The following is a 14,174-nucleotide window of genomic DNA, read 5'->3' on the forward strand; positions in this document are numbered from 1 at the left end:
TGCCCCGCAGCAAGAGGCTGAACTGGAGCATCAGCAGATCCAAAGGATAATTGGAGCAGCAGGGACTCCTTAGCTCTCGCTGATAATTGCTCTATGATTGCACAGCTGCAACTCCCTGCACAAGCAAAATGACACAGGCCAACTTCTCCAGTCAATTCCCCAAGTCCCTTTCCTCCATCTGACTCTTGGCTGCCGCCCCTAAGGGAGAGTTGAGTGCAGTTTGCCTGATCTGAACACCTGCTCAAGTTCTGCCCAGCTCCTGTGTTATCCCTGCAAGAAACCAGGGCTCCAAATGGTACAAAATTTGGGGTTGTTTCCAGGCTTTGTTACGTTACCTGTGTTGAGAATGCTTGAATGTTGATCACCTCAGAGTGGGAGAATGACCCTTGATCACTGACCTTCAAGGAAAACTGTCCTTTCCTAAACAGGTCCCCAACAAGCCAAAATACAGGATAATATAAATTAATGAAGTGCTCTTCCAGGACTCGATAATGACAAGCATATTATATATTCAGCAGAAATGACTAGCTCAGTGACAGAAGCTTTAGCTCAAGTTTTCTTCAATTATGTTTTTATAGTATTTTTTCTTGAAGATTCACAACAGTCACAACAGGTAATAAAACACCTTTAGCTGTGTAATATATATATATATGTATACCCTCATCTCCCTTTAAGTAATGTTATCTACATTGGATGGCATCTCCAAGATAAAGTGCCAATTCTAAATGTCAGCCACTTGCCGCTAAAGAAAAATGTCACTTATCTGGCTTCAGGACTTGCCAGGATTTTTCCTTCCCATTTACTTTTCAGTGATGCCACCCAAACACTTTGAAGTTTCAAGTAACAGTATAAATAATAAATAGAGTAATATTCAGTAATAAAGTAGCTTTGTTTCTCAAGAGAAGACGCTGACATTTCAGGGTGGCTACCAGGCAGACTAAAAAAAAAAAGCAGGATATAGGAACATATGCCTGAACTCTGGTGAACACCAGCTAACCCTTGGCATCAGGACACCCTGAAAGTCTTCTTTAGATCTTATTTAGATCAAAGACCTCCCTGATTTATGCAGCCAGAAATTTAGAACAATTCCACCAATGTCACTCTAGTGCCAAGGCTTTATGGTGATGCAAATCAGGAGTGGAATGGCTGGCTTATTGCCTGGCTGCAGGAACAATCTGCTTCCTTGCTACATCCTTGCAGTGTGAGCTGTGCCAGCTACTCATCACCACTAATTATTCCAGGGTACTAACAGAGCTCATACTGGAGGCAAACAAGGAATGGCTGAAGGCAAACTATGCCAGAGAGCACAGCAGTGACATCACTTGAGCCTCTACCTAACAGTATAAAGAAATTGTGCTAAGAATCAGACTAATATGCCAATTTTATCTCTCAGCTGAGTATCCTCAAGATGGAACAGATTCCTGCACCCCAAAAGTACAACAGGTTTGGGAGCTGGGTCACAGTGACCTCTTCTACCATGAACGGAGAAGTTTTGCACCACCAGTTACACTGTGGTACAGCGTTAAGTATGTTGGTAGTTGATTTAGCAGCAGTGGGAAGCGTGCTTCCCTGTAGGAATGCTTCCAAGGAAGAAGGAAAACACCTGTTCTCAAGAATTTTTTTGTGAGGCAAGAGCTCAGAAAAAAGCTTCCCTCCAGTCACCTGGGCTCCTCTTTGCCGTGCACGAAGCGGACCCTCCTCTCCCGCACGTCCCTGCAGCTGAAGCGGCGGCCGTGGTTCAGCGGCACCTCCCGCCCGTCCAGCAGCATCACCAGCCGGCCAGTGGAGGGAATGCTGTCCACATGGAACAGCAGCCGGCCCGAGGCACCGGCCGGATCACACACGCCCAGCAAGGACAGGTCTAGGGGCTGCACCCCGCCAATGCCCACCGTGAGGATGCTGCTCACACGGGAGCTCGAGGGATGCCTGCTGGCTGAAGGGAAAGAAGGGAGAAGTGTTACGGCAGGAATCACCATGGGCTGTGTTGGCATCATGCTTGTCACCACTATTTTTTGGGTGCCCTGTTCATTCCTGACCCAGGTGGACTGCAGTCCATCCCAATCCCCACGATGACTTTGGCAAATCACTTCCCACCTTGATTTCCCCATCACAGAATTGAAAGCCGGCACACTCTGGCTTGTCCTGCAGAGAGTCTAGTCAATAGTCATTTAGAATAAAGAAAGGAAAAGTAACAACTAAACTTGATTCAAGAAGGGATTTCCCCCAAGATATTTTGTCACTGGTTTTACACTGATGATAAATGATGCTGCTGCAAACATGTGCCTGCACACCTAACCAGGTACCTTCACTTAGAAAGCCATGTACATGCACATCTTATGAAACCAAAACATTGGAGAAAAAGAGCTGCTGGCTTTCAACAGCCACCACGAAACTGCACAGAACTGAATTCCAAAAATGTGACTGAATGAACACGTCTCCTGGCTTTAAAATCCGCTGCTAGGAGCCTGTCAGCTCGGCCACTTTATCTTGAGAGACACTCACCTTCTTCACACTCTCTGGTCCGTGTATTGCCATAGAAACCCTGGCCACAGGCAGAAACACAGATCTTATTCCTCAGAAACGTGGTGCTGTCACAGAGGTGGCAGAGGCTGCCACTGTCACACTCCAGGCATCCGGGAGGACAAGCTGCATGGGGTGGAAAGCACAGCCCCACTGAGGCACTGCAAAACCAACGCGGCCACTGGTGTGCAGAGCTGTCCCCGGGGTCAGAGCAGAAGCACCACTCTGTGTGTCTTACCTACCTGACAAAAAGAGTCAAAATGAGGGGCAAAGTGTTGAGATAAGAGTTGGTAAGAAGTTCCTTCCTCATTTCACCATGGTCCCTGCACCAAGCTCGCTGTGCTTACCTGTGCACTTGCGCTGTGCCTCGTCTGCATAGTATCTCTGCCCACATTTGGGAACACAAAGACTGCCCAGGAGGAAAAACGGGGCTGGGCAAAGGCTGCACTTGTCTGCTTGGTGGCACTGAAGGCAGGGTTGATCACACCCTAAAGAGACACATGCAAAGAGTTCAGCTCGACAGCTCTTGGGAGACAAGCAGGGCAACACGTTGGAAGTAATGCTCCATAAAAACTCACTCTGGCACGTGTCTGATTCCCGGAAAAAAGCTGGAGGGCACTCTGCCACACAAGCTCCTTCATGGAGAACGTGGCCCTCCATGCACTGCAGGCAGTCAGTCCTTTGGGGACCTTTGCAGGCATTACAGCTCCAGTCACACTCTGGAAGAAAACAAAAATCAGTTCAGGGCAGCCCTTTCTGGGGTGCTCACCCTGCACAAGGGCTTAGCACCTGGGGTCTACAAGCTGTGGGAATATATCACTTATTGCCATTATGGAACACTCTGCTGGGGAGTTCTGGAAATTTTTCAAGTCACATGTCTTTTAAATCACTCCAAACTGCTGTTTCTGCAGCCATTCAGTGATGCAGGATTTAATAAGACAGAGAGAGAGACAGGTATGTACAGGAGGCCAGATAAACACCCTAAAAGAGACTTATCCTGGCAAGCTCACTCGTTATCAGCTGACCCGTGACTAAACGAATTGCTGGACCTGACCCCTGAAAACTTTGCTGGCTCAGTTACAAAATCATTTACAAGAGAGCGATTTGCAATAATCTTGTTCCACTGAAAGACTCAAGTATGTGACAGCAGGCTGCCCAAAAAGAGAAAAAAACTGCAGAAACCTTGCAAGCAACCTGTCACTGAACAATTTCCCCCTTCCTACAGCCTTTTTAAGGCAGGCCACCTGCACAGCTTCCGCTGCCATGGAACGGATTCTTAGCCAAGGCACTTGTATTTATTTCTTATTTATTTCTTTTCTTTCTTTCCTTTTTTTTTTTTTTCCCCTTGAAACCAGCATTGTATTTTTCACCTCTGCAAGTCTTGCTGGAAAAATCCAGGTAATACTGCTGAGCACAGCTCTCGTACTGGCACTCCCCAAAGAGCAGGACCTTGGCTGGATCTCTGCACGATGTGCAGCCGGCGGCCGAGTCGCAGCTCCAGCACTGGCTGCCGCAAGCTGTGGAAAGACAAGGGAAATCAGTGTCATTCCCGATGCACCAGCTGACTGCACAAGTCAAAATGGTGTTGTCCTGCAGCCTTGCGACTCCTCTTGTCCTCTGTGGGGACTTCAGAGTTTTTGCTTGTTATGTTCCTTTTCACATTCTCCAAAATGTAGAGTCTCTTTCCATTTGGAACAGGCTGGAATGTCCCCTCACGCTGCTTCTTACTCTCCTCAGGCCACAGTAAAACATTGACCCTGAGTCCAAATCCCCAAATAAGAGCTTTCCCTGTCCCTGTTTTCTTATTTCCTTGATGCAACCTGCGTTTCATATGACTTTTGACCCAGAAACACACAAATTTGGAGAGCACAGTAGACTGCTGCAATCCTTGGTGGGACCAAAGGCCCATTTAATTTCACTTAGCGTTTCCACCTTTTTATCTGCACACAGTGTGACATTCTGGAGCTGCAGGGAGCAACAAAGGTGCCAGGAAAAAAATAAGTCAGGGATTTACTGAATCTAGGATCAAAGTCCTAGAGTTGAGTATTTCAACTCATCTCGTTGATGTCCAGGAACTAAACTTCGCAGGAAGCCGTACTAACAGTTTGGGTCATAAATACTGACATGCTTATTCAAAACACAGTTTTATAACCAAAAAAACCCCTCCAAATATCAAAGTAAATGTGAAAATATCCACGTTGCTCTCACTGAAGCAAGAACCCAGTGTTTTTCAAAAGAGTTACTTGCTTTAGCTCCTCTATAAAATGTCACAGAAGGTCTGTATTTTATCGATGTACAAATGATTTCTAGCAAAATGTTTACCTGAAGAATCTAGCAGCTGCTCTTAGGTGCTCTGCTGCCACTCTGGCTTTACTTCCCTTAAGAATACTACATGAAAAAACTACTTTTTAAAAGTGCTCCAAAGAACCATCTATTAAAAATACAGTAAAACATGAGGTCTAAATCCATGGAAATCAGGCTACCCATGGAGGCATGCCAGGAGAGTAAGCAAAAACTGTATCTGGAAGCAAACCTGTCTGCTTGTTTTATCAGTGTGACTCCATATCTGCACTTTTAAGCCCATGAAGGACTCGTTAAGCTTCTCCCTGTTCCTGGGCCAGGATGTCATTGAGTTTAAAAATATCTCCTGGAGCCCATACGTGCACTCAGCATCTCTCTGAACCTCATTCCAACCCCGAGTTCCTCAAAAGTGCAAAGAGACTAAAATAAATGTTGAAGAGAGACCAGATTTTCTCAGCCTAACAGCCAACCTCCAATTAAACAATCTTCATGCCCTCCAAGTGGCAGTTTCCCAGCAGCCTGGGACAATCTGTATCTCCATGGCTTATCGGCAGCACTTGAAAAGGCACAAGTGACACTTGGAATGACAAAAATCCAACACACTCAGCCTTGAGCCTCCTGCCCCAAGGATTACAAACACTTCTTAAAAAGCCATTTGCAATAAGGAGATTAGAGTAGCTGAATTGGCTTGCAAAAAAATAAAAATCTATTTGCAGTTGAGCCCCTGAACCAAATTCGGGAATGGTGCAGGCCCCAGGAACATTCCAGGTCTACCTTGATATCCTGAGGCAGGGGCTATCTACAGGAAAGCTTTCATTAGAAAGGGCCATGTCAATTAGGAAGGGAGATATTTTGGTGCAGCAAGCAATAAGAGAATCCATACTGCAGGAAAAAAAACTGAGTATTTTGTAGAGCTTGTAGCAAACTAGCCAGGACAGCAAGAATCCCTTTTTTTTTAACTCCTATTTTTTATTACTTTCCTTTTTTCATTATTATTGAGTAGCCTTTTTTTTTTCTCTCTCAACAGAAGAGTGGTGCAAATCCTTCCAATTATTTCCTTGAACCTATGTGTCTCCATTTCTGCTGATCAGATGGAAATAATAGTTTCAAGAGAACCATTTCAACAAAAGGCAGGTAAAGCTGACAACTGCATCAGTTTCCTCCTACAGGACTTCATCAGTGACAAAACTGGGTCTAGGTAGGATGACACTGATACCTGGACTCAGTGCAACAGAGTTATTTTATAAATCAGAGAATTTAAATCAGGGTAATGCAGGACATCACTAATCTGAGTGTTTGGGTTCACAGTGACCAAAGCCCTTAAGCATTCACTCATTTTTAGGTGTGTGTATTATAGCAGGACGATTCAAGCAGGGCTTTTTCCTGGTTTTTATATCTTTAGGCCATACCACTTGGCATTTTGGAACATCAAGCCAAATAATTATGAGAGGAATAACCCAGGGCCAGAGTGAACACAGAATAATAAAGGAAAGGAAAGGACCTGAGAGATTCACAAAGGATAGCAGGGGTAGGATAAAACATAACTTAGCACCAGATCATTAGGATCAGCTCAGGTCTGTCAGGCCTGTGCCTACCAAGCTTCCCCAGCTTGTTTCTCCTGGGGTTTCACATGAGGAGAAATGCACATAAATGCTACAGTGCAGTTTTCCATGGCATGTGCTGGCAGGTAGTGCAGTGAGGAGGGGGTTTGCCTCAGTAAGGATTGATTAAAACTGGTCTCAACTTGCCAAGTTTTCCTAAAGTCCAGAATCCATCACAGGGAAACCTACACAAATGCCCCTGCAGATTTTTACAGCAGGACACAAAGCCTCTTGTCTTAGAGGTCAATAACAAAACTGCAACTGTTTTCAAATTTCAACCATGCTGTAGGCTCTGCTCCCGAGGCAGCTCATCACCTCTGTCAACTCACATCGCGTTTTTAGGCACTTGAAACCTTTCTTTTCCAGGCAACAGGAACAGTGAGCAAAGGAACAAGAAAAGACATGTTGGTAAATGCCTTGTGGAAAGGAGAGATGGCTGGGGGAGAGGCACTCACGTCTGCAGGTCTGCCTGTCATCCCTGTAGTATCCCGGGGAACAGAGCGGAGCACACGCGCCCGTGTGGGACAGAACCAGGCTGGTGTTGCAGGAAGAGCAGGAGAAGGGACCCTCGGCAGTGCAGGTTTTACATGAAGGGTGGCACCCTGCAGGGACAGCAAAAACCAGTGTTTCTGTTCAAGGAAAAGCACGTCTCAGGGCAAGTTCCACAAGCTTCAGCAGAAACGCTCTCCGAGACGGAGAGTAGGGATGGTGAGCACCAGAAGTTCCTGCCAAGTCTAAGCCCTCAGTGGAGCACAGTGCCTCCTGCACAAGGAAGGATCCTCTCCTTTCTTTCTCTTTTTACCCTCTTCTCTTCAACCTTCTGCTCTCCTTAAGAAAAGCTCTTAGAGGGTCTGGCCAGGACCTGTCTAACAGAAGAGTGAGAAAAGGGCAAGTATGTACCTCCCTCTCATGCTTTCTCTCACCTAGCTTCAGGTCAGATCCTCTTTGTCTGTGTAGGAACCATTTAGTGCTTTTCTGACAGTTCCACACTTCCCTGAAGATTCACATCCATCCCTTCAGCAGGAATTGCACTGAGGGAAACCAGACTATCTCCATGCACCCTCTCCCCATTTCCCTCATGACTTCTCAGGCTCATTTCTTAGTCTGACCAAAGAGATTTAAAATATCACAATGGCTGAGGCCAATGTACCCTATTGCTTTCTCCAGAGAGGTTACATACAAAATTATTAGTCTGTTTTACTTCTTGACAGGCCTTTAGCTAAAGATTGATGCCATCATTACATCTGTCATGATAGGTATAAAATTAATCATGAGTGAGAGTGGGCGAAGCAATCAGAAGCGACCACAGTGAGCTGTGCTGGGGATCTTAAAAGCCAGGACAAAATGTCCTATGAGTTGACACGGTCGGAATAATGCACAACTCCTTTTAAATGAAATCTATCAACCAAAGGGAAGAAATGTTGTCCCTAGGCTTACATTTCCAGGAAGGCAAAACCTCTCTCTCTCAGGGGCCTTTCCAATCAAGTGACACAGGGTATGTTTCATACAGCTCTGAGATCTCATTTGTCAAAAACAGGTAAATAAACACACAGCTCCCGGAATGCTGGAGAGAACCTTTGAAATATTACCCACCCTAAACTAGATTAGGAAATGCCACTTCCTGCCAAAGGAGCATCTACATTGTGCTGAATTTCTGGTTTTGGTTCCTTTCTCTGAAACTAAACTGCAATACCCTGTGCTCGGTTTTGAGCTTTACCACATCTCTGTCAGCCACAGACCAAGAAAAGGAACCTGCTTCCTTCTAAGAGCCCAAGGAATATAAAGCAGCTCAGACAATGACTGGACTATGAAACCACATCAACAACAAAAAGTGGAGGAGATGCAGGGACACGTTAGAAAATAAAATGTGCCACAGGTGCTGCATCCATCACACCAGCCTAAAAGGCTGAATGAAATTGGCTTTCTGTTTTAGGAGCTGCTACAACCCATCACCTTCTCGGCCATTACTGTAGCCTCAGTAACAGACCTTAGCTAGGGTGATGTTCCATCTCAGGCTGCAAAACATCCTGAGAAACCCCTACCAGCAAGAGAAAAAAAATCCGTTCCAGTGCAGTGTCGTGCCAGCTGGACAAAGCTTCTCTACTGAACAGGAATCATTCCATGGAACTTCTCACAAGGACCCAGGCATTCCCTGCAGCTACTCGAGGCATGTGTAGGAACCACTCACTTTTGCAGGCCCCGTTCTCGGCGTAGTGTCCCGGAGGACAGTCAGGAAGGCAGTGATCCCCCAGGAGCAGGTGACGGGCGTTCTGGCACTGCAGGCAGACGCTGCCGGTGTCCCGCAGGTTGGCCACGCACTGACGGCAGAGGGGGTGGCAGTCTAGAGGGAGCAGGGAACAAGGGACACTGAGCACAGAGGGACAGCACAGAACTTTGCTGAGAACTCCAGGAGGGTGTTAGGGATGGAACTGTGAGAGCACATCCTGCTACCCGAAATTCCCGCATCCAAGGAGCATTCCTTTCCTCTCGCCTCCTCCTCATCTCGTGCTCTTCCTGAGCACCACAACATTTTCACTTTTCCTCTGCATCCCTCCTGCCTCATTCAAGCATCCTCTTTCCCATCCTTAAGTGAGCTTGGGAAAGCTTTGCACAAAGCCAGCTCAAAGCCCTTTGCTTCCCAAGACCTTTCTCTGATTTTGGGTGCCTCTGCCTACAGGTTTCTCTCTTCAGCTCCACTGGAAGCCTTAGGCACTCACCTCCCTCTGTTCCCACCGTGGAAAAATGAGGAACACAACCTGTACAGCTGTATGACCTTCTCCTGTACTTCCTGCTGTTCACATTTTCCCACACAAATGAGACACCCATACCCCGAAACAGCCACTGCAGCCCTCAAAGCCAAGCCAAGAGTGGCACTGGAGTGCCTCAAAACCTTTTCGTTTTTCCATTTTTCCCCAGCAGGACACAGGCTTGTGTCTCCTGACCTCTGCCTGAACTTAGGTGCTTCAAAAGATGTGACAACAAGCCTTTTGTGTGCACAAAGGTGCAGTGTAAGGCAACCTAGAAGCCAAATTAATCCTCATTATGGTAATTGAGAAAATTAAAAAGGAAATGACGACTGTCTTGAAAGAAATGTAATAATGAGGCTTGATTTGAGTACCTGGCCTCTTGTCAGATTTCTGCTGCAGGTTCACCTTTCTGTCTTTTGTCTCCTGTGACAGCACTACTACAGATTGTCAGGCAATCTAATTTTACAAGCTGAAGACAGGCTCACGTCAGAGCCTGGAGGAATTCTGCATCCATAGCTGCAGGAGCGCGGCAGCGGCTGGAGCCTCGCCCCAGCTGACGTCTCCTGCATGTCACACACAGGTGATTCTTACCAAACACTGCTGCTGCAAAAGCCCAGAAGCAGCTCAGAAATGGATCCACTCCTGATTGCAGGCAGGGATCCAAGGTCCTTAAAGCAGCTGCCTCCTTCACCTCCTGCTTCTACAGGGTATGTAATCCATCGAGTTTCTGCCCCACGCTCTCAGCCTTGGAGCTGGGGAATTAACAGCCAGAGCTGGGGTAAAGGTGTGCAGGAAGACACTCTGTGCTTCAGATAAAAGCAAAGCAGCACATGCAGTCATGCTCCCAAACTCAGTGACCAACCTGAGGGGCTGGCTGCAGCTCACAGGGGTTATCGTTCTGCAGCTTCCGACTGTGCAGGAGAACAACTCCATACCCAAGGCATAAATCCCATGAATCTTCACTGCCAAAGATCCCAGACCTACACTGACATTGGAGTGGAAAGACCTGCCATCTCTCTGGAGTCCCTGGAGCCAGAAAAGATCACATGCAGCCCACCTTAAGGAGCAAGGACTGTGAGATCATCCAAAAGGCCCTGAGCACCTGTAATTTGTACGCACGGGCCTGGAGGTGGGGTGAAGAGTTTTAGGCACATATAACCAATAAAATTAACATAAATCCAATTAGATTTTTTTCTACTTCCACGTTTACCTGGTAATATGTTGACTCTCCTTACTGCTAAAATAATACTCCTCCACTTTAATCTCTTGCTGGAGCCACTGGTCTCTAATAAAGAGCTTTGGCAGGGTATAATGAGTAACACATCTGGTCGAAAAGTTTCATAAACAGAGCATAAAAATGAAGCTGAGAAAGTATAGGGTATCAAACAGTCAGTATCTGCAGTAAAAATCCTAGATTTTCCCAAACTAACACTTAAAAATCTAAGTATCTACAAAACTCTGTGCTGCTGCAGCGGAGTTTTCTCTTTGTGAGCCTCTTTTTTTGCTTCCACGAGAGGAAAGAGTTTTCCCAGTTACTGTTTTAGGATGAATCAGCCCCATCACACTCTTGTTCCTTTGCAAGCCTGGAGATCAAAGCACACACAACACCAACAAAAAACCCAGGGCTGACGCTCATGGCGAATTTGAGGGACATTGGGGAGCGAGTGAGAGAGTGAGGGAAGAACTGAAGTGCTTTGTTTAGGGAGAGATGATTTCACTTTTTCACAGCAGGCTCCCTTTGAAGCGAGGACTAACAGAAGGGGGATGTTTTCTTTGTGCTTCTCAATAACACCCCACAGCCCTACTTGTTTCCTGCTTCTGCCTTCTCCCTGTCAATCCTCCCTCCAGCTCAGCCAGCAGGCACGTTACAGCCTGTGGCATTTGGGCTTTCTGGAGCCTTCACATCCCCAGCTGGCTGCAGGTCAGTGCAACACAGTTAGCTAATTCCCTTAGACCCCTTCCAGTATCCCAACTGGATTCTTAGGGAAGTCTGTCACCACTTGGCTTGTAGTCCCAATGCCTCCCTCCTCATCTTCCTGAGACTACTGACTTGGCTCCCACTGTTCAAACAAAATGTTTTCCTGCACCCCTTCCAGCTGGTTCTGATTTCCTCTTTCTTCACCTCTATGCAAAAATAACCCCCATCACCTTCCCTATCACTGGTCTTGCTAAAAAGCAACTTTCATTGTAAAGTAGAATGGAATTACTTACATGGATTTCCAGAGTTACTTGACTTCCACACACTCTTTAGCTTTCTCTTAGCAAATAAAGCAAGAAAACAGTGCCCTTCCTACACAGAATTTATCTGTTACAGATTGTTTTAAGACAAAAGAGGCTGTTGGGGAGACAAAATCCTCTCTGAAGTGTTTGTGAATGCTCACGAAGGAAACCAGAGGCATTTCTGCCTCTCAGCTCCACCATTTGCTAAGCAATCACCCGCTCATATTGTTTAAACATTTCTCCCCTCTTAGGGGCTCTCCAGAAAAGCATTTCCCGATGCAAGTTTTGTGCTGAACTCTAAGGTGAGGTCTGAGGCTTACGACAGAGCATGACTTAAAATCAGGGCTGAAAACACCACACGCCTTACAGGCACCTCAATGTGCAAAAAGTCTCTGGTATCTTACAGTAAATCCAGAAAGCAAATCAGTATGGTTGGTTTAAAAGGATACACAACGTTGACCAGGATTTTTGCCTTGCTTTGGTTGTTGGAATGGTTTTTTTGTGTCTCTTTTCCAAGACCTGGAAGGGAATCTGTCACTCAAAACAACCAAAGTGAATTCTTGCTGAAGTGCAACCGCGTTTGCAGGGCTCTGCCTGCATCCTGTGAGAGCTTCCCTAGGCAGTGTGAGGTGGGAGATCCAGCTGGATGGTGCTGGGCACAAAGGAGCCCAGACCAAAGCAGGGAAAGGATTTTTCCTCCTCTGGCAGCTCAGCTGCTGATTCTGTAGGAGACTGCACGCCAGTGAGTTGGTGGAGCTAAGCCCCTCTTGCTCTGCTCAGCAAAGCTCCAGCTCTCTGTGATGATATCAATGTCTCTCTAAAAGGACAGCAACAGCTCATTAATTTTACAAGGAACTGAGTATATTTCTTGTTGTCAGAGTGTCCCTCCTGGAATTTTAAGAACAAGGCAGCAAAGCTTGTTACAGGCCCCCTCCTGAGCGAGCTCTCCTGGTTTAGCTTTGAACGTTCTCCCAACTGCACGCAGCCTAAGAAAGCAGGGCCTGCGGAACACGGGGATTGGGAGCTCCCTTGCAGCTGGAAGATGCAGCTGGAAGATAAGACTGAGCTGTGGGGGATTCTGTATCCGTGGGTGTTCGCAGTTTTCTTTCCCTCCAGTCCCTCTGCATTTGTCTAATTGCCCTTCCATGCAGTCAGGATGAAAAGATAACAGGGAAGCTTCCAGATCAACAAGGAAATTCGAAATCAGAAAAGTGAGGGCAGGGGTTTACGAGCAGGACAAGACTTTTAGCAATGGCTGGGGTTTTTTAGACTGGTGATTGCAAGGTTTCCTGAAGCTGAATCGACTTGGACAAGAGGGAGAGGGAAATCACGGAGTGTTTCTGAACTGGGAAAACAAAACCCACGGAAGCTGTGGGACTCAACAGGGGATGGCTAAAGTCTCAAACACATTCCTGTACATACACTTGGGCTATAAAACCAAATTAGTCAGTTGAGCACTCTCAGGGAAGAACTGGCACAAATTCTGGGTGCCCAAAACAGAGCTCAGAGACTCGTTTTTTTGAAAGTTTAGCACACTTTGTCTTTCTTCTGCTTAAATGTGAAATGCTTATTTGATTAACCGCTGAAAACAAGACCTTTTTTTTTTTCCTATTGACAAGGCAAATGTTCCAATCCTCATTCAGGTAACATGCACAGTAACACCATTAATTCCCAGGCAATGGTTTGGAGTGACAGCTGGTTTTCTCCAACCTCTGTGAAAGGTTTTCCCCTCCAGGTCCATAAAGCATGGCAGGTGACTGTAATGCACAGCAGGCCCTATAAGTCGTAACACAATTCTGCCTGGAGGGTTGGGAATTAAAGACAAATGGGAAGATAATTGTAAAAATATATTGCTTTGGGAGGTGAAGGAAAAAGCTTTGTTAGATTCTGATGCAAATCATATCTTATGAGAGTGTCAGGGGTTTTAATGTTCTCTTTTATGGGACAGCTGCTCTTTAACTGATAATTAATAACTTGCAAGGGCAAATTTAGCATTTCAATCAGTGCTGAATGAGAAGAATGAGTGCAACTTAACAACCTGGATGTGGAGCTCTTTATCTCTAGGAGAACTGGCAACAAACACCCTTTGCTTAAACACCAGACATAATTTTAGCTCAAAGAGCAACACGCTTCAGACTGCAGATCCAGGGCCAAAGCAACTTTTTTGTCAAGGCAAAAAACCTCAGTTGTGTTCCTCTGCAAGGGTTCTCACAGCTTCATCGATGCATCCAAGCACATGGACACTGAAAGTTCCCATGCCACAAGGAATGCCCTCCACACTTCCTGAGGGAACCCACTGCTTCCAGTTCCTGCCCAGCTCTGTGACATCTCCCTGATCACCTGGGATTTGGGGAGCAGGCTAATTGGTCCATGACACCAAAAAAGGGGATAATTAAAGCAGCAGAATTAACTCTCCTCAGAAAGAATCCTGGTTGGCAATAAATGGTGCTAAGGTTTTCCCAACGAAATTTACATCTAGAAGGCCACTTTTCCACAGGACTTCTTCCATAGGGAGCACAATGCAAATTAATGGGGAAATAAGATGGAAGAAATAAAGTGCATAGAGCTCTGACATGCCAGAACATGAATAAATACCATTGTATCCCCTGAAATTGTACAGGGCAGAGACACCTCTTCACACTGAAATGCTGAATTATTTCAGATTGTAATTATTTGACTGTATGAAACATCTTCATTCCCCAGCCTGAATTCCTAAGGAGCTGTACAGTACTTTTAGGATATTTTCTTGCTCCTCACACGCTTTCTTTCCCTGCTCTTTTTGTCT

The 14,174-nt window shown here is 46.1% G+C and overlaps 1 protein-coding gene across 3 annotated transcripts in view; it reads right to left on the reverse strand.

Moving 5' to 3' along the window:
* Nucleotides 1-14,174, reverse strand: part of FRAS1 (Fraser extracellular matrix complex subunit 1) — a 110,665-nt gene that overhangs the window by 36,788 nt on the left and 59,703 nt on the right. For all 3 annotated transcript variants that reach the window (XM_042026872.1, XM_042026871.1, XM_042026873.1), the window contains exons 20-27: nt 8,611-8,763; nt 6,878-7,024; nt 3,891-4,037; nt 3,099-3,239; nt 2,868-3,008; nt 2,503-2,646; nt 1,663-1,933; nt 336-420 (exon numbers count right to left, since the gene is read on the reverse strand). In XM_042026872.1, coding sequence (XP_041882806.1) covers nt 336-420; nt 1,663-1,933; nt 2,503-2,646; nt 2,868-3,008; nt 3,099-3,239; nt 3,891-4,037; nt 6,878-7,024; nt 8,611-8,763 — 1,229 coding nt within the window. The remainder of the gene's footprint in view (nt 1-335; nt 421-1,662; nt 1,934-2,502; nt 2,647-2,867; nt 3,009-3,098; nt 3,240-3,890; nt 4,038-6,877; nt 7,025-8,610; nt 8,764-14,174) is intronic.

The sequence above is a fragment of the Corvus kubaryi genome, unplaced genomic scaffold, assembly GCF_017639235.1.
Source record: "Corvus kubaryi isolate FWS band 111438036 unplaced genomic scaffold, C.kubaryi_AGA036_p1.0 37292, whole genome shotgun sequence".
Classification (NCBI taxonomy): domain Eukaryota; kingdom Metazoa; phylum Chordata; class Aves; order Passeriformes; family Corvidae; genus Corvus; species Corvus kubaryi.